Source organism: Pan troglodytes, chromosome 3 (genome assembly GCF_028858775.2).
Source record: "Pan troglodytes isolate AG18354 chromosome 3, NHGRI_mPanTro3-v2.0_pri, whole genome shotgun sequence".
NCBI classification, from domain to species: domain Eukaryota; kingdom Metazoa; phylum Chordata; class Mammalia; order Primates; family Hominidae; genus Pan; species Pan troglodytes.
The window spans coordinates 73,473,591-73,497,351 of record NC_072401.2 but is presented as its reverse complement, the minus strand read 5'-3'; the positions used below and the strand labels follow the sequence as shown (position 1 = coordinate 73,497,351).

The following is a 23,761-nucleotide window of genomic DNA, read 5'->3' as shown; positions in this document are numbered from 1 at the left end:
CAAAATAGAAAAAAGGCAGAGAAAGGAAGAATTTGCACGCTTTTTCTTTCTCTTTTTTGAGATGGAGTCTCACTCTGTTGCCTAGGCTGGAGTGTAGTGGCGCAACCTCGGCTTACTGCAACCTCTGCCTCCTGGGTTCAAGTGATCCTCCCACCTCAGCCTTCCAAGTAGCTGGGACTACAGGCGTGCACCACTGCAATCAGCTAATTTTTTTGTATTTTTAGTAAAGACAGGGTTTCACCATTTTGGCCAGGCCAGTCTCAAACTCCCAACCTCAAGTGATCCACCTGCCTTGGCATCCCAAAGTGCCGCGCGAGTTGCCGCCCCTGGCCTGCACCCTTTTTCTTGCATCACTGCTTAAGCTAGGACATCTCATCTCCTCCTGTCCTCAAACAGGGATTTATATCATCAGCTCCCCTGATTCTCAGGCCTTAGGACACAGACTGGATACAGCACCGACTTTCCTGAGTCTCCAGCTTGCCAAAGGGAGATATTAGACTTCTTAGCTTCCATAATTGCATGGGCCAATTCCTGACAATAAATATTTTATCTATCTATATATTGGTTCTGTTTCTGGAGAACCATGACTACTATACTAATATAACCACTAACTCGCAAAATGATTTTTGGAAAATTACTTAACCTCTTTTTTTTTTTTTTAGATGTTGCCAAGGCTGGAGTATAGTGGTTATTTACAGGCACAAACATAGCACACTGTGCCCTCAAACTCTCGGCCTCAAGCCATCCTCCACTTTGGCTTCCCTGAGTGGCTGAAACTACAGGCGCTGACCACCATGCCTCACCTAACTACTTAACCTCTTTAAGCCTTATTTTCTTCATCTGTAAATAGGAATAATACCACCTATCCACAGGATTTTCTGAAGATAAAATGAATTAATTATACAAAGCAGTCAAAAGAGGGTCTATCACAATAAATGCTAGTACCATTTATAAAAATAAAGATTTATGTTATCATTAAGCTAGTTATGAATACAATTAGTATTATTTGGCACTGAAACATATCTGCTTTAAATTACTTTACCGTGGGATGTCAATGGTAGAGAATCGATCAATACAAGCTCATCCGGGACTGCATGACTTGGAAGATATTTCTGCAGTTCTTTAAAGATGTATTCTTTTACTGAAGCATCTTTAGACACCATGAAGAGAATTAATTTTTCCTGATTATACCATGTAACTGCACAAGACTCCACTTGCTGAAGCTCTTCAGCAACCTATAAGACAGATTATCCTAATTTGCCAGTGAGGATATTTACAAACAAGCTTCCTAAAAGCTTATTTTTTTTTATGTCTGAAATCAAAACAGCTGAATTAAATTTTAGAATATACTGGAGATTTTTTAAAAATTGCTTTGCTACTGTTACTATTACTTGCACAGAGGGTTCATAATATTTTTCAAAATAATAGATCCTAAAGCAAAATAAGCCAGTTAAATTTCACAAATATCAAAATCTAATTTGTCACTTATTTAAAGAATAACCATCTCTTCATGCTGGGGATAAGGGACACCCTGAATTATTCATACCCTTTATTGTAATTCATCACTAACACAAAAATGTCAGGTGTAAATAATAGAGACCCCAGCATAGAAAATTGGTGGTGGCTGCTTCTACTACTTACATATATTAATAGATATTCAATATTTAAATAGTTCTACCTGTTGCACAAGTTCAATGTTAAGACGTTTGCCATGACGTTTGATCTGACTGTCTTTTCGTCCCAAAAAAAAAATCTCTCCATCTTTCACAGTCACAAAGTCTCCTGTAGCTCGCATTGTGCCAAGTGGTACTGTCACTTCATCATCAAGAAAACACACTCTGTTTCTGCCACCTTCCCAAGATATAAACACCAATGTCATAAAAATCCAAGGGAAATATATTAAAAACCATAAAATCAACATCTCCAAAAGTTCAGTGACTAAACTTCAAAATTTAAATATTAAAAGATGGGCTCATTTTAAAATGTTATCTGATAAAATCAGACACAATAAGTTCAGTAAATAAGCAGAGATAAAATGAAATTTATTTCTTAAAATTTATGGAATTAAAAAAATTCTTAGACTACTGATTAAATATAATTTTGGCTATAAATATAAATATGAAGGTCCAAGTTACAGTCTCTAAATTACTTTTATTAATGTATTAGACATTATTATCTGAAATAATTATTGTAACATTTGGTATTTCATGACTATATGAATGAGATTTAAAATTATCACTGAAAAGCATGAGATAGACAAAAGAAAAAGACGAAAGGAATAAAATTAACACATCAGATCATTTTTCTTGAAAAAAAAATTCCCAATCAACAAATATAAAACAACCTAAAAATACTTGGCCACTGCCTTCCTGAATTGTGAAGCCATTAGTATCTCTGACTTCAACTACTGTTCCAAGAAGTGGAAATCCCAGTTGTACAGGCAATTCACATCTATGAAAATAAGATCCAGAGCAGATTTAAAATTTTTCATTTGAATAGAATATTTTCCAATATATTTAAATCATACTGTACCAAATAAAGAAAAAAAAAAGTTTGTTACGCTCTAATTCAAAGACTGACAAGAGGAAAAGGTTAGGTGGAAAGGTAACCATATATGTTATTCATTACTATTTAGTACAAAAAGTTGTAGCAGTATCTTGGCACCAGCTATAGTAAGGAAGGTTCTGGATTCCCAACTTAAAATATCAGATACAATCATGTTTCTAAAATTATTACCCCAGCACCTATCAAAAACACTGTCAGTGTTAAGATCCTAGAAATATACAGCCTCTCTTCTCTATATAGTACAATGAAAACCCTTACTTGAGAGTAGAGTTAAGAGTCTTCTCTGGAATCCTATAAATGGTCGCCCAACTTGATACCTCTGTGATACCATAAACATTAAATATTTGTGTTTTATTGCCTTCTCCTCTCCAGCTTCTGAGAACTGTCAATGATGGAAACGCTTCACCACCAAGGGCTAATACTCGAAGAGAAGTAGTGGCTGACAAAACAGTTGACTTGATAAGCTGAGATCCAAATCTTCTAAGCAATGTTGGTGTTGCCTGTAGATACATTAAAAATAATTTATTTATTTTCCTTCACTTCTTTAAAAAGGTAAGCACTGTAGTTATTATTTCAAAGTTAACATTTGGAGCCCACATGGAAATGAAGGCTGTGTTTATCAAATGGGAAATCCCATTTGGAAAACTACTGGTGCAACATTATCTTCTTGTTTTTTTTTTTGTTTTTGTTTTTGGTTTTGTTTGTTTGTTTTTTGAGACAGCGTCTCACTCTGTTGATCAGGCTGGAGTGCAATAGCATGACCATGGCTCACTGCAGCCTCAACCTCCCAGGCCCAAGTCATCAACCCACCTCAGCCTCCTGAACAGCTTGGGACTACAGGCACGTACCACCACACCTAGCTAATTTTTTAAATTTTTTGTACAAATGGGGCCTGTGTTGCCTAGGCTGGTCTTGGACTCCTGGGCTCAAGCAATCCTCCCACTTTGGCCTCCCAAAGCACTAGGATTACAGGCATGAGCCACCATGCCTGGCCCAACATTATCTTCCTAATGTGGATATCACTTATGCTTTAGAAAAAAACTCAAGCAAAAATATTACTTATATTTCATCATACTGATTATACAAAAAGGTTTAGGATAAAAAGGACAAAATCTATAAAATCAATTTACCTTTCCTTTCTTACTCTGTATAAAAAGTATACAAAAGGGTTTAAAAATGTGCCTAAGTAGCTCTCTCCTCCCGCCGTCCAAGATGCCAAAAGGAAAGGCCAAGGGAAAAAAGGTGGCTCTGGCCCCTGCTGTTGTGAAGAAGCAGGAGGACAAGAAAGTGGTGAATCCCCTGTTTGAGAAAAGGCCTAAGAATTTTGGCACTGGGCAGGACATCTAGCCCAAAAGAGACCTCACTCACTTTGTGAAATAGCCCTGCTCTATCAGGTTGCAGCGGCAGAGAACCATCCCTCAATAAGCGGCTGAAAGTGCCTCCTGCGATTAACCAGTTCACCCAGGCCCTGGGCCGCCAAACAGCTACTCAGCTGCTTAAGCTGGCCCACAAGTACAGACCAGAGACAAAGCAAGAGAAGAAGCAGAGGCTATTGACCTGGGCTGAGAAGAAAGCTGCTGGCAAAGGGGATGTCCCCAGTAAGAGACCACCTGTCCTTTGAGCAGGAGTTAACACCGTCAACACCTTGGTGGAGAACAAAGAAAGCTCAGCTGGTGGTGACTGCACACGTGGATCCCATCGAGTTGGTTGTCTTCTTGCCTGCCCTGTGTCATAAAATGGGGGTCCCTTACTGCATTATCAAGGGGAAGGGAAGACTGGGATGTCTAGTCCACAGGAAGACCTGTACCACTGTCGCCTTCACACAGGTTAACTTGGAAGACAAAGGCGTTTTGGCTAAGCTAGTGGAAGCTATTAGGACCAATTACAATGACAGATACGATGAGATCCACCGTCACTGGGGCGGCAATGTCCTGGCTCCCAAGTCTGTGGCTCGCATCGCCAAGCTCGAAAAGGCAAACGCTAAAGAACCTGCCACTAAACTGGGTTAAATGTACACTGCTGAGTTTTCTGTAAATAAAAATAATTAAAATAATAGAAATTTTCCTTTAAAAATGTGCCTAAGTAAAACAATAATGAATAAAGATTTATAACAAAAGCTTTATTGAGGTATAACTGACATATAATAAACTATTTTAAGTATACAATTTAATATGTTTTATGTATATACTAGTAAAACCATCACCACAATCAAAATAATGAACATAACTGTCTTAGTTGATTTGGCTTACTGTAACAAAAATACTGTAGACTAGGTAAGAAATGTAGTGCTCACGGTTCTGGAGATGGGGAAGTCCAAGATCAAGGTATGGGCAGACTTAGTGTCTGGTGAGTACTCTACTTCATAGATGGTACCTTCTTGCTGTGTTCTCGCATGGTAGAAGGAACCAACAAGCAACCTCAGGCTTCTTTTATAAGAGCACTAATCTCATTCATGAGGTTCCCACCCTTGTGACATAGTGATCTCCTGAAGGCCCCACATCTTAATACCAACAGATTGGGGATTAGATTTCAACATATGAATTCTGGAGAGACACAAACATTCAGATGACAGCAATATTTATCACTCCCAAAATTACCTGTGTACCACTGTTAGTCTCCTCTCCAACTGGACCCCTTATCCAGACAACCACTGATCTATTTTCTGTCGCTACAGATCAGAATAATCTTGTATAATTCCATTAATATAAATTATATATATAATTATATATAATTATGAATAGAAATTATATATTCCATTTATATAAATGGAATCATAAAATAAGTAGCCTGTTTTGGCCTGCCTTCTTTCACTCAACATAGATACAATTCATCTATGCTGCTAAGTGTATCAACAGTTTCATTCCTTTTTATTGCTAAGTGGTATTCTATAGTATGGATCAGGACTGGGTTTCACTGTTCCATATAACATTTAGGATCAACTTATTCATTTCTAACAAAAAAGCCTACTGGATTTTGCTGGGAAGTGTGTTTAATTTACAGATCAATTTGGGGAGAAATGCAATCTCAACAATATTAAAACTTCTAATCTATAAAGACAAAATATTATTTAGGTCTCTAATTTCTATCAACAATGCTTTATAGTTTTCAGTGTACAAATCTTGCTCTTTAGCTTTATTCCTATTTTATTGTTTTTGATGCTAGTGTAAATATTATCTTAATTTCATTTTTAGATTTTTCTTTAATATATATACATATATATGTACAAATATATATATAGAAATACAATTGATTTTTGTATATTGATCTTCTATCCTCCAACCTGACTAAACTTTATTATTTCTAGTAGTCCTCCTCACCACACCCACCCCCCTACAATATTTTCTATATACAGGATCACATCAACTGCATATAAAGAGTTGTACTTCCTCCTGTCCAAGGTAAGTACCTTTAGTTTTTTTCCTTCTTGCCTTATTGTACTGGCAAGAACCACCAGAATGTTGAAGTGGCAAAGGCAAACTTGCTTGCCTTGTTCCCAATGTTAGGGTCAAAGTATTCAGTCTTCTATCAAGTATGGTGTCATATTACCTGTAGTTCTATTGTAGGTGCCCTTCTTCATATTGGGAAAGTTCCCTTCTATTCCTAGTTTGTTAGGAGCTTTTTAAAAAATCATAAATGAGTGTTGGATTTTGCCAAATCCTTTCTCTGCATCCATTAAGATAGGTATGTGCTTTTTGTTCATTATTCTTTACGTAGTATATATCATCAATAGATTTTTGGATGTTAAACCAAACATGCATTCCTGGGATAAATCCCACATGGTCACCTTTAAATTTACTGAGACTTGTTTTGTGGCTTAGCATATGACTTATCCTATGAAACGTGCCAATGAGCTTAAAAAGAATTCTGCAATCATTGGATGGAGTGTTCCATATATGGCATTTGGTTGATAATGTTGTTCAAGTCTTCGATACTAGCTGATTTCTGTCTAGTTTTTCAATCAATTATTGAAAGTGGGATATTAAAATCTCCAACCATTGAGTTGTCTACTTATGTTTTCAATTTTGTCCATTTTTGTTTCATGTATTTGGAAGCTAGTTTTAGGTGGATATACATGTATAATTGTTACATCTTATTGATATAACAAAGTACTTATTGATATACTGACAATCTTATCCTTATAAAATTGTTATTGTTGCTTGCTTTTTTTTGTTGTTGTTGTTTTTGTTTTTTTTTTTTGCTAGTGCATTTCTTTGCTAGTAACCTGCCTGGACTAAATCCATGAAGTCTGTCTCCCCTCATATATGTGGCCACTGATGTTGCTGCTTAGTTGTTTATTAAAAAATATATGTTCTTCTTTTTATTTTTTGTGAGACAGTTTCGCTCTTGTTGCCCAGGCTGAAGTGCAGTGCCGCAATCTCGGCTCATCACAACATCCGCCTCCTGCCTCCTGCCTCCCGCCTCCCGAGTTCAAGTGATTCTCCTGCCTCAGCCTCCTGAGTAGCTGGGATTACAGGCACCTGCCACCATGTGTGGCTAATTTTTTTGCATTTTTTTAGTAGAGACGAGGTGTGGCCAGGCTTGTCTCGAACTCCTAACCTCAGATGATACTCCCACCTCGGCCCCCCAGAGTGCTGGGAGTATAGGCATGAGTCACCTCACCGTGCCCGGCCTTATGTTCTTTTTCTTTTTTTTTTTTTTGAGACAGAGTCTCACTCTGTCTCCCAGCCTGGAGTGCAGTGGCACGATCTTGGCTCACTGCAATCTCCACCCCCCAGGTTCAAGCGATTCTCCTGCCTCAGCCTCCTGAGTAGCTGGGATTACAGGCACCTGCCACCATGTGTGGCTAATTTTTTTGTATTTTTTTAGTAGAGACGAGGTGTGGCCAGGCTTGTCTCGAACTCCTAACCTCAGATGATACTCCGACCTCAGCCTCCCAGAGTGCTGGGATTACAGGCGTGAGTCACCTCACCGTGCCCGGCCTTATGTTCTTTTTTTTTTTGAGACGAAGTCTCACTCTGTCTCCCAGCCTGGAGTGCAGTGGCACGATCTTGGCTCACTGCAATTGCCACCCCCCAGGTTCAGGCGATTCTCCTGCCTCAGCCTCCTGAGTACCTGGGATTACAGGCATGCACCACCGTGCCCAGCTAATTTTTGTATTTTTAGTAGAGACGGGGTTTCACCATCTTGGCCAGGCTAGTCTTGAACTCCTGACCTCGTGATCCACCCGCCTCGGCCTCCCAAAGGGCTAGGATTACAGGTGTGAGCCACCGTGCCTGGCCAATGTTCTTCTTTTTAAGTCTGAGTTCTTATGAGTCATCCCATGTGTAGAAAGCAAGTGATCAATCAATGATCACTAGACAGACTGTCCAAGTGTGGACTGTCCAAATGCGGACAGTCTGTCAAGTGAATGGTTGGACAGACAACTTGAAGTTTAATTCAGAAAAATGATTTAAGGTCACAGCTTATAAAATATTTATAAAGTAGAATGACTCTACATCCCAGTAGGTACTTACTGTCCCAAATCTGTATGTGGATAGGGGAGCTCATTCAAAGTTCAGGTCATTTTCAAGCCTGATCCATCTTTTATTTTCTATGGGCCCTTTTGTGTCTCTTATGTGCATGAACACAGCCTCAGGTTCAGTCAGGAGTTGCATCAGTCCTTTGGTCTCTGATTCACATGAGTGCAACCTCAGCCAGGAATATGCTTATCCCACCACCACTGCAATCTCAGGCTAGAAGAGCTGTTGACCTCCCAGGCTAGGGAGCTGTAGGCCTCCCTACTGGCCTACTTCAAGATCATCATTTCCACAGATGCTGCAGCTGGTCATGGGCATTACTGACTATTACAAATTAAGTGAGCCCCTTCAAACAGACAGAATCTGTGTGTTGACTGAATTGGGGTGGGGATGATAGGAGCAGACCCATACCAGAATGCCACTAAGTTCCACTATTTTTACACAAAATTCAGCAGTTTTAAAAAACATAAACATTTCTAAGATTGCTATATGTCTTTGGTTGATTTCCAAATGTTGAAATGATTGTTTTTTTTTCCACTTTGTCCAGCTTTATAGTTGCTTTTTTGGGGAAGATAATCTGTTAATCTCTTCACTTGGCCAGAGCCAAAAGTCACATGGGAATAAAGATTTTTAAATTGTTTCTCTCAATAAAATCCATACGGAGTTGTAACAGACAACCTGAATTTTAATTCAGAAAAACGATTTAAGGTCATGGCTTGTCAAAACATTTACATAGTAGAATGACTCTACACCCTCATAGGTACTTATGTCCCAGTTAAGATTCTGGTTTTTAGTAATAAATTATGATGGCAACACTATAAGGCATCCTAAATCATGCTCTTACCTGTTATGCCAAGAAGTTTATCATAATGAAAATCTCTTGTCAAAATAGGGGCTAAAATGGTCCTGGCTCTTCATTTTCACTAAGCCGAATTTCAATGTTGTGGCCTAACTTCTGGTGTTAAGTATAATATCAACTTTGAACTCAACAAATAAACGCACATCTACGAATACTCAGCAAAATAAAAAAAATGGAGGCCGAGTGTGGTGACTCACGCCTGTAATCCCAAGACTTTGGAAAGCCAAGGCGGGCAGATCACTTGAGGTCAGGAGTTCGAGACCAGCCTAGCCATGGTGAAACACTGTCTCTACTAAAAATACAAAAATTAGCAGGGTGTGGTGGCGCACACCTGTATTCCCAGCTACTTGGGAGGCTGAGGCATGAGAATCACTTGAACCCAGGAGGTGGAGGTTGCGGTGAGCCGAGATCACACCACTGCACTCCAGCCTGCGTGACAGAGTAAGATTCCATCTCAAAAAAATAAAAAATGAAAAATAAAAAAATTGAAATACTTTTCAGATGCTCATAAACTGAAATGCTAAATTGAGGGGCAGAATACAAGTCAGCATCCTTTGCTAGTAAATCATTCTAGACATACAAAAATGAGACTTAGTAGATAATAGAAAAAATAGGGAATGTTAAATTTCTTCTGAGTTTTTTAAGGAAAAACTCAGGAAAAATGGAAAACATTATTATGCTGACACATTCCTAGGTATCAACCTAATATTTTACTCTAAAATGTTTTACTTTTAGACCATGCATGGTGGCTCATGCCTGTAATCCTAGCACTTCAGGAGGCTGAGGTGGGATGAATTGCTTGAGCCCAGGAGTTCAAGACCAGCCTGGGCAACACAGGGAGACCCTGTCTCTACAAAAGATTTAAAAAATTAGCCAGGCATGATGGCATGCACCTGTGGTCCCAGCTACTCGGGAGGCTGAGGTGGGAGGATCACTTGAGCCCCAGAAGTCAAGGCTGCAGTGAGCTGTGAGCAAGCCACTGTGCTCCAGCCTGGGTAACAAAGCAAGACCCTGTCTCAAAACAAAAAAGTTTTAAAGGGCATCAAGTTTAAATAATATAACTTTGTTACCAAGAGTATGTAAATAAAAAATGTCCAAATATATTTTAGGTTTGTGATAAACCAAAAATCAATCCTTTATTTCCCAAGAAACTCCTTATTCCTGAAACAAATAAAAGAGGTCTTTAATTTCCTCCAAAGCTTAGTCCATTTCACTTTGGAGGCCTTCTTCCCCCCCACAGTAACTCAAGATATTCTATTCTTTTCAATTTCCAAAGCTTTAGTAGTATGTGTTTGACAGCTTTTTTTGTTTCTTTGTTTGTTTGTTTGTTTGTTTTAGACTAAGTCTCGCTCTGTTGTCCAGGCTGGAGTACAGTGGTGTAATCTTGGCTCACTGCAACCTCCACCTCCTGGATTCAAGAGATTCCCCTGCCTCAGCCTCCTGAGTAGCTGGGATTACAGGTGTGCACCACCATGCCTGGCTAATTTTTGTATTTTTAGTAGAGACGGGGTTTTGCCATGTTAGCCAGGCTGGTCTTGAACTCCTGACCTCAGGTGATCCACCCACTTTGGCCTCTCAAAGTGCTGGGATTACAGGCGTGAGCCACCGTGCCTGGCCTTGACAGCATTTAAGAGCCCTGCTTCATGTCCAATTAGGTCTGGGTAAGGTTTTTATTTGTAAATAAAATCTATCTAAGGAGTGCTTTAGTAAATAAAAAAGTGTATATTATATTAAAGCAAAAATCCTTGATGACTTATATATCATTTGAAAGAAACTGGACTTAGGAGAGAAAAGATGAACCCTGGGGGTGGAGCCAAGATGGCTGAATAGGAGCAGCTCCAGTCTACAGCTCCCAGCGTGAGCGACGCAGAAGACGGGTGATTTCTGCATTTCCAACTGAGGTACCAGGTTCATCTCACTGGGGAGTGCTGGACAGTGGGTGCAGTGCACCGTGCGTAAGCCAAAGCAGGGCAAGGCATCGCCTCACCTGGGAAGCGCCAAGGGGTCAGGGAATTCCCTTTCCTAGTCAAAGAAAGGGGTGACAGACGGCACCTGGAAAATCGGGTCACTCCCACACTAATACTGCGCTTTTCCAACGGGCTTAACAAACGGCACACCAGGAGATTATATCCTGCACCTGGCTCGGAGGGTCCTATGCCCATGGAGCCTCGCTCATTGCTAGCACAGCAGTCTGAGATCAAACCGCAAGGTGGCAGCGAGGCTGGGGGAGGGGCGCCCACCATTGCCGAGGCTTGAGTAGGCAAACAAAGCAGCCGGGAAGCTCGAACTGGGTGGAGCCCAGCACAGCTCAAGGAGGCCTGCCTGCCTCTGTGGGCTCCACCTCTGGGGGCAGGGCACAGACAAAGAAAAGGCAACAGCAACCTCTGCAGACTTACATGTCCCTGTCTGACAGCTTTGAAGAGAGTAGTGGTTCTCCCAGCATGCAGCTTCAGATATGAGAACGGGTAGACTGCCTCCTCAAGTGGGTCCCTGAACCCCGGGTAGCCTAACTGGGAGGCACCCCCAGTAGGGGCGGACTGACACTTCACATGGCTGGGTACTCCTATGAGACAAAACTTCCAGAGGAACGATCAGGCAGCAGCATTTGCAGTTCACCAATATCCGCTGTTCTGCAGCCACTGCTGCTGATACCCAGGCAAACAGGGTCTGGAGTGGACCTCCAGCAAACTCTAACAGACCTGCAGCTGAGGGTCCTGACTGTTGGAAGGAAAACTAACAAACAGAAAGGACATCCACAGCAAAAACCCATCTGTACGTCACCATCATCAAAGACCAAAGGTAGATAAAACCACAAAGATGGGGAAAAAACAGAGCAGGAAAACTGGAAACTCTAAAAATCAGAGCTCCTCTCCTCCTCCAAAGGAACGCAGCTCCTCACCAGCAACGGAACAAAGCTGGACAGAGAATGACTTTGACGAGTTGAGAGAAGAAGGCTTCAGAAGATCAAACTACTCTGAGCTAAAGGAGGAAGTTCGAACCAATGGCAAAGAAGTTAAAAAACTTGGAAAAAAAATTAGACAAACGGCTAACTAGAATAACCAATGCAGAGAAGTCCTTAAAGGACCTGAGCTGAAAACCATGGCACGAGAACTACATGACAAATGCACAAGCCTCAGTAGCCAATGGGATCAACTGGAACAAAGGGTATCAGTGATGGAAGACGAAATGAATGAAATGAAGTGAGAAGAGAAGTTTAGAGAGAAAAGAATAAAAAGAAATGAACAAAGCCTCCAAGAAATATGGGACTATGTGACAAGACCAAATCTACGTCTGATTGCTGTACCTGAAAGTGACGGGGAGAATGGAACCAAGTTGGAAAACACTCTGCAGGATATTATCCAGGAGAACTTCCCCAATCTAGTCAGGCAGGCCAACATTCACATTCAGGAAATACAGAGAACACCACAAAGATACTCCTCAAGAAGAGCAACTCCAAGACACATAATTGTCAGATTCACCAAAGTTGAAATGAAGGAAAAAATGTTAAGGCCAGCCAGAGAGAAAGGTCAGATTACCCACAAAGGGAAGCCCATCAGACTAACAGCTGATCGCTCGGCAGAAACTCTACAAGCCAGAATAGAGTGGGGGCCAATATTCAACATTCTTAAAGAAAAGAATTTTCAACCCAGAATTTCATATCCAGCCAAACTAAGCTTCATAAGTGAAGGAGAAATAAAATCCTTTACAGACAAGCAAATGCTGAGACATTTTGTCACCACCAGGCCTGCCCTAAAAGAGCTCTTGAAGGAAGCACTAAACATGGAAAGGAACAACCGGTACCAGCCACTGCAAAATCATGCCAAATTGTAAAGACCATCAAGCCTAGGAAGAAACTGCATCAACTAATGAGCAAAATAACCAGCTAACATCATAATGACAGGATCAAATTAACACATAACAATATTAACCTGAAATGTAAATGGGCTAAATTCTCCAATTAAAAGACACAGACTAGCAAATTGTATAAAGAGTCAAGACCCATCAGTGTGCTGTATTCAGGAAACTCATCTCACGTGCAGAGACACACATAGGCTCAAAATAAAAGGATGGAGGAAGACCTACTAAGCAAATGGAAAACAAAAAAAGGCAGGGGTTGCAATCCTAGTATTGGATAAAATAGACTTTAAACCAACAAAGATCAAAAGAGACAGAGAAGGCCATTACATAATGCTAAAGGGATCAATTCAACAAGAAGAGCTAACTATCCTAAATATATATGCACCCAATACAGGAGCACCCAGATTCATAAAGCAAGTCCTTAGAGACCTACAAAGAGACTTAGACTCCCACACAATAATAATGGGAGACTTTAACACCCCACTGCCAACATTAGACAGATCACCGAGACAGAAAGTTAACAAGGATATCCAGGAATGGAACTCAGCTCTGCACCAAGCGGACCTAATAGACATCTACAGAACTCTCTACCCCAAATCAACAGAATAAACATTCTTCTCAGCACCACACCACACCTATTCCAAAACTGACCACATAGTTGGAAGTAAAGCACTCCTCAGCAAATGTAAAAGAACAGAAATTATAACAAACTGTCTCTCAGACCACAGTGCAATCAAACTAGAACTCAGGATTAAGAAACTCACTCAAGAACCTCGGCGCAGCGAGCGCGGGCGGCCAGCCAGGGCCAGGGGGCGGTGGCGGCCAAGGTCCGACCGGGTGCCAGCTGTTCCCAGCCCCCACCTCGGGCCCGCCGCCGGCGCCGCCATGGGCAAGAAGCACAAGGCCGAGTGGCGCTCGTCCTACGAGGATTATGCCGACAAGCCCCTGGAGAAGCCTCTAAAGCTAGTCCTGAAGGTCGGAGGAAGTGAAGTGACTGAACTCTCAGGATCCGGCCACGACTTCAGTTACTATGATGACAGGTCAGACCATGAGCGAGAGAGGCACAAAGAAAAGAAAAAGAAGAAGAAGAAGTCCGAGAAGGAGAAGCATCTGGACGATGAGGAAAGAAGGAAGCGAAAGGAAGAGAAGAAGCGGAAGCGAGAGAGGGAGCACTGTGACACGGAGGGAGAGGCTGACGACTTTGATCCTGGGAAGAAGGTGGAGGTGGAGCCGCCCCCAGATCGGCCAGTCCGAGCGTGCCGGACACAGCCAGCCGAAAATGAGAGCACACCTATTCAGCAACTCCTGGAACACTTCCTCCGCCAGCTTCAGAGAAAAGATCTCCATGGATTTTTTGCTTTTCCTGTCACGGATGCAATTGCTCCTGGATATTCAATGATAATAAAACATCCCATGGATTTTGGCACCATGAAAGACAAAATTGTAGCTAATGAATACAAGTCAGTTACGGAATTTAAGGCAGATTTCAAGCTGATGTGTGATAATGCAATGACATACAATAGGCCAGATACCGTGTACTACAAGTTGGCGAAGAAGGTCCTTCACGCAGGCTTTAAGATGATGAGCAAACAGGCAGCTCTTTTGGGCAATGAAGAGACAGCTGTTGAGGAACCTGTCCCTGAAGTTGTACCAGTACAAGTAGAAACTGCCAAGAAATCCAAAAAGCCGAGTAGAGAAGTTATCAGCTGCATGTTTGAGCCTGAAGGGAACGCCTGCAGCTTGACGGACAGTACCACAGAGGAGCACGTGCTGGCGCTGGTGGAGCACGCAGCTGATGAAGCTCGGGACAGGATCAACCGGTTCCTCCCAGGCGGCAAGATGGGCTACCTGAAGAGGAACGGGGACGGGAGCCTGCTCTACAGTGTGGTCAACACGGCCGAGCCAGACGCTGATGAGGAGGAGACCCACCCGGTGGACTTGAGCTCACTCTCCAGTAAGCTACTCCCAGGCTTCACCACGCTGGGCTTCAAAGACGAGAGAAGAAACAAAGTCACCTTTCTCTCCAGTGCCACTACTGCGCTTTCGATGCAGAATAATTCAGTATTTGGCGACTTGAAGTCGGACGAGATGGAGCTGCTCTACTCAGCCTACAGAGATGAGACAGGCATGCAGTGTGCGCTGAGCCTGCAGGAGTTTGTGAAGGATGCTGGGAGCTACAGCAAGAAAGTGGTGGACGACCTCCTGGACCAGATCACAGGCGGAGACCACTCTAGGACGCTCTTCCAGCTGAAGCAGAGAAGAAACGTTCCCATGAAGCCTCCAGATGAAGCCAAGGTTGGGGACACCCTAGGAGACAGCAGCAGCTCTGTTCTGGAGTTCATGTCGATGAAGTCCTATCCCGACGTCTCTGTGGATATCTCCATGCTCAGCTCTCTGGGGAAGGTGAAGAAGGAGCTGGACCCTGACGACAGCCATTTGAACTTGGATGAGACGACGAAGCTCCTGCAGGACCTGCACGAAGCACAGGCGGAGCGCGGTGGATCTCGGCCGTCGTCCAACCTCAGCTCCCTGTCCAACGCCTCCGAGAGGGACCAGCACCACCTGGGAAGCCCTTCTCGCCTGAGTGTCGGGGAGCAGCCAGACGTCACCCACGACCCCTATGAGTTTCTTCAGTCTCCAGAGGCTGCGGCCTCTGCCAAGACCTAACTCTAGACCACCTTCAGCTCTTTTATTTTTTTAGTTTTATTTTGCACGTGTAGAGTTTTTGTCATCAGACAAGGACTTTGATCCTGTCCCCTTTGGCATGCGGGAAGCAGCCCTGGGGAGGTAATGAATTGTCTGTGGTATCATGTCAGCAGAGTCTCCAAGCCCCACGAACCCTGGGGAGTGGAGTCATACGCTAAGGCCATATGGCCATCGTGTCAGCAGAGAGAGTCTCTGTACACAGCCCTGTGAACCCTGAGGAGTGGAGTCATACACGAAGGGTGTGTGGCCATCGTGTCAGCAGAGAGAGTCTCTGTACACAGCCCCGTGAACCCTGAGGAGTGGAGTCATATGCGAAGGGTGTGTGGCCAGGCCGCAGAGCTGCGTGCCGTCTGTGTCCGAGCATCACGTGTAGCTCCAGCCCTTATTTCTGCCAGTGTAGACACCTCTGTCTGCCCCACTGTCCTGGGGTCGCTCTTGGGAGGCACAGGCATGGGTGTGTCTGGCCTCATTCTGTATCAGTCCTGCGTGTTCCTGTCATAGCTTGTGTTTCCCAGGCAGGCCATGGTAGGGGCCTCGCAGGGGCCACTGGGGAGCACAGGGCCAGGCTGGGGTGAGGAGAGCTCCCCTGTTTTCTGTTTAATTGAGCCTGGGAAAGGAGTGTGTTCTGCCTGCCCGTTACAGTGGAGCGTTCCGTGTCCATAAAACATTTTCTAACTGGGAAAAAAAAAAAAAAAAAAAAAGAAACTCACTCAAAACCTCTCAACTACATGGAAACTGAACAACCTGCTCCTGAATGACTACTGGGTACATAATGAAATGAAGGCAGAAATCAAGATGTTCTTTGAAACCAACGAGAACAAAGACACAACATACCAGAATCTCTGGGACGCATTCAAAGCAGTGTGTAGAGGGAAATTTATAGCACTAAATGCCCACAAGAGAAAGCAGGAAAGATCTAAAATTGACAACCTAACATCTTAATTAAAAGAACTAGAGAAGCAAGAGCGAACACATTCAAAAGCTAGCAGAAGGCAAGAAATAACTAAGATCAGAGCAGAACTGAAGGAAATAGAGACACAAAAATCCCTTCAAAAAATCAATGAATCCAGGAGCTGGTTTTTTGAAAAGATCAACAAAATTGATAGACTGCTAGCAAGACTAATAAAGAAGAAAAGAGAGAAGAATCAAATAGATGCAATAAAAAATGACAAAGGGGATATCACCACCGATCCTACAGAAATACAAACTACCATCAGAGAATACTATAAACACCTCTATGCAAATAAACTAGAAAATCTGGAAGAAATGGATAAATTCCTCGACACATACACCCTCCCAAGACTAAACCAGGAAGAAGTTGAATCTCTGTATAGACCAATAACAGGCTCTGAAATTGAGGCAATAATTAATAGCCTACCAACCAAAAAAAGTCCAGGACCAGGTTGATTCACAGCCGAATTCTACCAGAGGTACAAGGAGGAACTGGTACCATTCCTTCTGAAACTATTCCAATCAATAGAAAAAGAGGGAATCCTCCCTAATTCATTTTATGAGGCCAGCATCATCCTGATACCAAAGCCTGGCAGAGACACAACCAAAAAAGAGAATTTTAGACCAATATCCTTGATGAACATTGATGCAAAAATCCTCAATAAAATACTGGCAAACCAAATCCAGCAGCACATCAAAAAGCTTATCCACCATGATCAAGTGGGCTTCATCCCTAGGATGCAAGGCTGGTTCAATATATGCAAATCAATAAACATAATCCAGCATATAAACAGAACCAAAGACAAAAACCACATGATTATCTCAATAGATGCAGAAAAGGCCTTTGACAAAATTCAACAACCCTTCATGCTAAAAACTCTCAATAAATTCGGTATTGATGGGATGTATCTCAAAATAATAAAAGCTATTTATGACAAACCCACAGCCAGTATGATACTGAATGGACAAAAACTGGAAGCATTCCCTTTGAAAACTGGCACAAGACAGGGATGCCCTCTCTCACCACTCCTATTCAACACAGTGTTGGAAGTTCTGGTCAGGGCAATTAGGCAGGAAAAGGAAATAAAGGGTATTCAATTAGGAAAAGAGGAAGTCAAATTGTCCCTGTTTGCAGATGACATGATTGTATATCTAGAAAACCCCATCGTCTCAGCCCAAAATCTCCTTAAGCTGATAAGCAACTTCAGCAAAGTCTCAGGATACAAAATCAATGTGCAAAAATCACAAGCATTCTTATACACCAATAACAGACAAACAGAGAGCCAAATCATGAGTGAACTCCCATTCACAATTGCTTCAAAGAGAATAAAATAAGAATCCAACTTACAAGGGACGTGAAAGAACTCTTCAAGGAGAACTACAAACCACTGCTCAAGGAAATAAAAGAGGATACAAACAAATGGAAGAACATTCCATGCTCATGGGTAGGAAGAATCAATATCGTGAAAATGGCCATACTGCCCAAGGTAATTTATAGATTCAATGCCATCCCCATCAAGCTACCAATGACTTTCTTCACAGAATTGGAAAAAACTACTTTAAAGTTCATATGGAACCAAAAAAGAGCCTGCATTGCCAAGTCAATCCTAAGCCAAAAGAACAAAGCTGGAGGCATCATGCTACCTGACTTCAAACTATACTACAAGGCTACAGTAACCAAAACAGCATGGTACTGGTACCAAAACAGAGATATAGATCAATGGAACAGAACAGAGCCCTCAGAAATAATGCCACATATCTACAACTATCTGATCTTTGACAAACCTGACAAAAACAAGCAATGGGGAAAGTATTCCCTATTTAATAAATGGTGCTGCGAAAACTGGCTAGCCATATGTAGAAAGCTGAAACTGGATCCCTTCCTTACACCTTATACAAAAATTAATTCAAGATGGATTAAAGACTTACATGTTAGACCTATAACCATAAAAACCCTAGAAGAAAACCTAGGCAATACCATTCAGGACATAGGCATGGGCAAGGACTTCATGTCTAAAACACCAAAAGCAATGACAACAAAAGCCAAAATTGACAAATGGGATCTAATTAAACTAAAGAGTTTCTGCACAGCAAAAGAAACTACCATCAGAGTGAACAGGCAACCTACAGAATGGGAGAAAATTTTTGCAACCTACTCATCTGACAAAGGGCTAATATCCAGAATCTACAATGAACTCAAAGAAATTTACCAGAAAAAAACAAAAAACCCCATCAACAAGTGGGCGAAGGATATGAACAGACACTTCTCAAAAGAAGACATTTATGCAGCCAAAAAACACATGAAAAAATGCTCATCATCACTGGCCGTCAGAGAAATGCAAATCAAAACCACAATGAGATACCATCTCTCACTAGTTAGAATGGCGATCATTAAAAAGTCAGGAAACAACAGGTGCTGGAGAGGATGTGGAGAAATAGGAACACTTTTACACTGTTGGTGGGACTGTAAACTAGTTTAACCATTGTGGAAGTCAGTGTGGCGATTCCTCAGGGATCTAGAACTAGAAATTCCATTTGACCCAGCCATCCCATTACTGGGTATATACCCAAAGGATTATAAATCATGCTTCTATAAAGACACATGTGCACGTATGTTTATTGTGGCACTATTCACAATAGCAAAGACTTGGAAGCAACCCAAATGTCCAACAATGATAGACTGGATTAAGAAAATGTGGCACATATACACCATGGAATACTATGCAGCCATAAAAAATTATGAGTTCATGTACTTTGTAGGGACATGGATGAAGCTGGAAACCATCATTCTCAGCAAACTATCGCAAGGACAAAAAACCAAACACCGCATGTTCTCACTCATGGGTGGGAATTGAACAGTGAGAACACATGGACACAGGAAGGGGAACACCACACACAGGGGACTTTTGTGGGGTGGGGGGAGGGGGGAGGGATAGCATTAGGAGAGATACCTAATGCTAAATGATGAGTTGATGGGTGCAGCACACCAACATGGATGGCACATGTACACATATGTAACAAACCTGCACGTTGTACACATGTACCCTAAAACTTAAATTAAAAAAAATAACAAATGTAAATATAACGCCCCCCCAAAAAAAAAGAAAAAGAAAAGATGAACCCTGACAACACAGCTAAAATTCAGAATAAGAAAAGGCACGTGCCTTACACAAAGGAAAGGACAGCCTGTCAGCTTCTATACCTCTCCTCCTTACTCAAACCAAGTCAAATGTGATCTGCTGATGACATTCCCAATAACTATTGTGAGATAAATAAAATCACCATGAAACTATATGCAAAATTTGTCATGTTCTTGGAAAAGAGTAAGTTTCTATCAGTTTCTCAGAAAAATTTGATCCCAAAAAGGTTAAAAACAACTGCTAAAGTAAATTTATCTGAGATTGTGCTAAAACATCAAACAAGGGGATGAGATTTAAAGAGGTAGAATTCATTGACCTGACATAGAAGGAAAGCCTCCTTCCCTTTTAGTGACTGTCAATCAAATCTATCAAGGAACTTTGCAAACATTCCATGAGAAATATGCTCTTTGAGTTTAACAGGTAAATAAAACAGTTATAGTAAAATCTTATCCAGATCCACAGAATTCATGGAATGACTCTCTAACAGATGAGAATTTATATCCCCTCACACCCAACAAGCCACACTGCTGTACTCGGTTCATATATATACATGAATTAGGATGAAAAACACATTGCCTTAAAGAAGTTCAAAGTATCAAATTTTGTTTTTATAGCAGAAATTTAATATCCTCTCTCGTTACCCTGGATAAAAATCTGATAATTTTAGTTTATCAAAATAGAAAGTGGAAGGTGGGTGTGGTGGCTCACACCTGAAATCCCAGGACTTTGGGAGTCCAAGGCGGGCAGACTGAGGAGTTTGAGACCAGGAGGCCAGGAGTTCAAGACCAGCCTGGCCATCATCACAAAATGCTGTCTCTATTAAAAATACAAAAATTAGCTGGGCGTGGTGGTACACGCCTGTAATCCCAGCTACTCAGGAGGCCAAGGCACAAGAATCTCTTGACCCCGGGAGACAGACATTGCAGTGAGCCGAGGTCATACCACTGTACTCTAGGCTGGGCGACAAGAGTGAGACTCTGTCTCAATTAAAAAAAAAAAAACAGACAATGGAAACTAATAATCAAGATGCACATATGCACACAGGTATACGAATATAACACACTATGGTCTGAATGTTTCTGTCTTCCCCTCAAATTTGTATGTTGAAATCCTAACTCTCAGGCCAGGTACAGTGGTTCACGCCTGTAATCCCAGAACTTTGGAGGCTGAGGCAGAAGGATCCCTTGAGGCCAGGAGTGACATCGGCCTAGCCAACATGGTGAAACCCTGTCTCTACCAAAAATACAAAAATTAGCCCGGTGTGGTGGCGGGTGCCTGTAATCCCAGCTACTCAGGAGACTGAGGCACAAGAATCGCCGGAACCCAGGAGGCAGAGTGAGCCAAGATCACGCCACTTCACTGCAGCCTGGGCAACACAGCAAGACTGTCAAAAGAAAGAGAGAGAGAGAGGGGGACAGAAAGAGAGAGAGAAAGAAAAGAAAAGAAAAGAAAAGAAAAGAAAAGAAAAGAAAAGAAAAGAAATTCTAACTCTCAAGGCAATGGTATTAGGAGGTAGGGCCTTTGTGAAGTGATTAGGTCATGCAGGCAGAGACCTCATGAATGAGATTAGTGCCCTTATAAAACCCTTTCCATCAAGTGAGGACCCAGTGAAAAGACTGCAGTCTAATCAATCAGCGAGTGGGCCCCTCGTGAGAGATCAAATCTCCTGATGACTTAATCTTGGACTTCTCACCTCCAGAACTATAAGAAATAAATGTCTGTTGTTTATAAGCTACCCAGTTTATGGTATTTTGTTACAGCAGCCTGAATGGACTCACACACACAATCAGGAACTATGCTACACTGTCTCATTTAATTCTATTTGAGATGGGTATTATTTCCATTTACAGATAAAACCTGAGGCTCACAGCAGTTAAACATTTAACTAAGATATCTACATATTATGATATGCATATAATACTGCTAATTCTCTAGTACCGTTAGCTACTTACAATGTAGTAACTCAAGGCTTGTGTACCAGTCATATACTTGTGTACCCGCATGACCTAATCACCAGTCAGATACACATTTAAATAACATTTTAAAAGGCCAAATTTCAAAAATACTTGTTTCTGTAGGTTAATGTAAAGTACACTGATGTAAAAATAAGAAAATCTATATTCCTAACTCGATTATAATTTAATTTACTTATACTAGCTTTTCATGAGAAACACAACATACATAGATTTTAAGACAGAAGAGGCAGCCTATCCTTCTCAAATCCAAAAAATCTGAGTCAAAGTCAAGGTCCTCTAATTATTATAGTATGCACAAAATACATAATAAAAGAATTTTCTAGGCAGAATTCATTTATCTTTTTTCATTTTCAAATAAACAACAAAAAAAGTCACATCCTGAGGATACAGCCCTTGATAATCTAACCAGATTATATTAATCCATTGTAAAGAACTACAGGAATACAAAATATTCTCTAAAACACTTAAAATATTGAAAAATGATAAACAAAACGTTCATTGCTACTAAAATGTACCTGCAAAACAGTCACCCTATGATGGGAAAAGAGAACGCTGGCTAATTTTGATGGGAGCAACTTGACGGAAGTTGGTACAATAAGCAGAGAGGCACCACTTGATAGAGCAAGAAATATTTCCACAACAGAAGGATCGAAGGTCAGAGGTGAAGCCAGAAACAAAACATCTTCTTGTGTGATGTCAAAAAGTACCCTAAGGCAAAACAGAATGCAGTTATGAGAAACGTCAAACATTCAGTAAGCACATATCCTAAAAAAGTGTTCGTGTGTTTATGATGATCAAGTTTCTGAATGTTGGCCAGATTTTATTCTTCTCTCTTAAATTAGCCAAAATGGTGCAATCAAAATTCAGGAAATCTTCTTTATAAAAGAATTAACAGCTATTTAAAGCAATATCCACGTTTTACCAGACATATTTTATCATCTGTGATGACTTTTGATGTGTCAACTTGGTTTGATTGAACTACTGTCCCCGGAATTTCCTCTCTAGTATGTTTCCTGTTAGGGAAGGAGACAAGGGATATTCTCTTGAGAGCTGAAGAACAGAAGGGAGGCTGCTGCTTAGCAGCACACACGCCTTCTTCAAGCAGTTATTCAATCAAACCCTGTAGTCCCTAATCAGCTGATTTACTTAATCAAAAGGGAGATTATCCAGGGTTGGCTGGATTTACTTGGAAGGCCTTTAGAAGAAGTTTTAGGCCTTCTCTGATGAAGAGGCCCAAACAGCAGCTGGGTCTGCAATTAATCTCCCTTCTTCCCAATCTGATTTCACCTGGGACAGTCTCATGGCCACGGGATTCCAGCCTGCTTGTGATCACCCCTTCCTAACTGATCCCTATGGACTTTAGACTTGCTTAGCCAGGCCCCACAATTGTGTAAACCAATTTCTTATAATCAATCCCTGATCTAACTCCTGGCTCTGCTCCTCTGGCAGAATCCTTATTCTGTCATACTTATTCAATGATGTTTAATAGAGACTTCCGACTCCCCTTTCTATTTAGCATTTTCTTTCAGTATCTGAACAAAAAGCAGAATTAGAATATATGTGGTTAGGCTCTTATACAGCATGGGTAGTCATTGTTGAGCCTATGACACTATTTTAATTTGAACACACAAACACCACTACATCTAAAAGCATCTTAATTTCAAAAAAGCTTCAAATATGGTATAAACATTTTAAAAATTATAACTATGTATATGGTGTCTCAGGTAAAATAAAAACTCATTGTGTGTTAAAGATGTAGGGGCCGAAAGAAAGGCTGTGATACCTTTCCTCCCCATCATAAGGCTCACAGCCAACACTCTTATAAACAAAAGACAGTTTAACAACAGAAAAGCATGACAAATTTATTTAATCAAAGTTTTATGAAACATGGGAGGCTTCAGAATGAAGACCCAAGGACCCAAGGGAAAAGTGTCCATTTTAATGCTTAGATTCAATAGAGTGGACAGCGGTGTAGAAATGTGATTCAACAAAAAGGGAATGAGTAATAAACTGAGTGGGAAAATCCAGCAAGGCCTGTCCTTTTAAATTCCTGGCCTCTCTGTGTGGCATTTCTTCCTCCCATGTATAGGGCAGGACCCTTTCTGGAATGAGTCTTATGTTCTACTTTCAGACAAGGTAAGTAAGAGCAATTTCTTTACAGCCAGCTCTTACATATAAAGGTTAGAGTAATATTTCTATACTTCTAGTTTTTTTTTTTTGTTTTTTGAG

The 23,761-nt window shown here is 41.4% G+C and overlaps 2 protein-coding genes and 1 pseudogene across 21 annotated transcripts in view; 2 read left to right on the top strand and 1 right to left on the bottom strand.

Moving 5' to 3' along the window:
* AASDH (aminoadipate-semialdehyde dehydrogenase) overlaps positions 1-23,761 on the bottom strand; it is a 53,995-nt gene that overhangs the window by 14,019 nt on the left and 16,215 nt on the right. For 15 of the 20 annotated variants that reach the window (XM_063808849.1, XM_063808850.1, XM_016951684.3 and 12 more), the window contains 5 exons: positions 22,048-22,240; positions 2,824-3,065; positions 2,345-2,451; positions 1,679-1,851; positions 1,043-1,235 (listed from right to left, as the gene is read on the bottom strand). In XM_063808849.1, the coding sequence (XP_063664919.1) occupies positions 1,043-1,235; positions 1,679-1,851; positions 2,345-2,451; positions 2,824-3,065; positions 22,048-22,240 (908 nt within the window). Of the gene's footprint in view, positions 1-1,042; positions 1,236-1,678; positions 1,852-2,344; positions 2,452-2,823; positions 3,066-4,858; positions 5,109-22,047; positions 22,241-23,761 lie in introns of those variants that run through there. The other 5 variants (XM_063808861.1, XM_063808863.1, XM_063808862.1 and 2 more) reach the window with 2 other exon arrangements.
* LOC736844 (large ribosomal subunit protein eL8-like) lies at positions 3,701-4,652 on the top strand (annotated as a pseudogene).
* LOC104006107 (bromodomain-containing protein 9) lies at positions 13,390-15,554 on the top strand. Its single transcript, XM_054683112.2, has one exon. It carries the CDS (start codon positions 13,645-13,647, stop codon positions 15,424-15,426), a length of 1,782 nt encoding a protein of 593 aa, XP_054539087.1. The 5' UTR covers positions 13,390-13,644; the 3' UTR covers positions 15,427-15,554.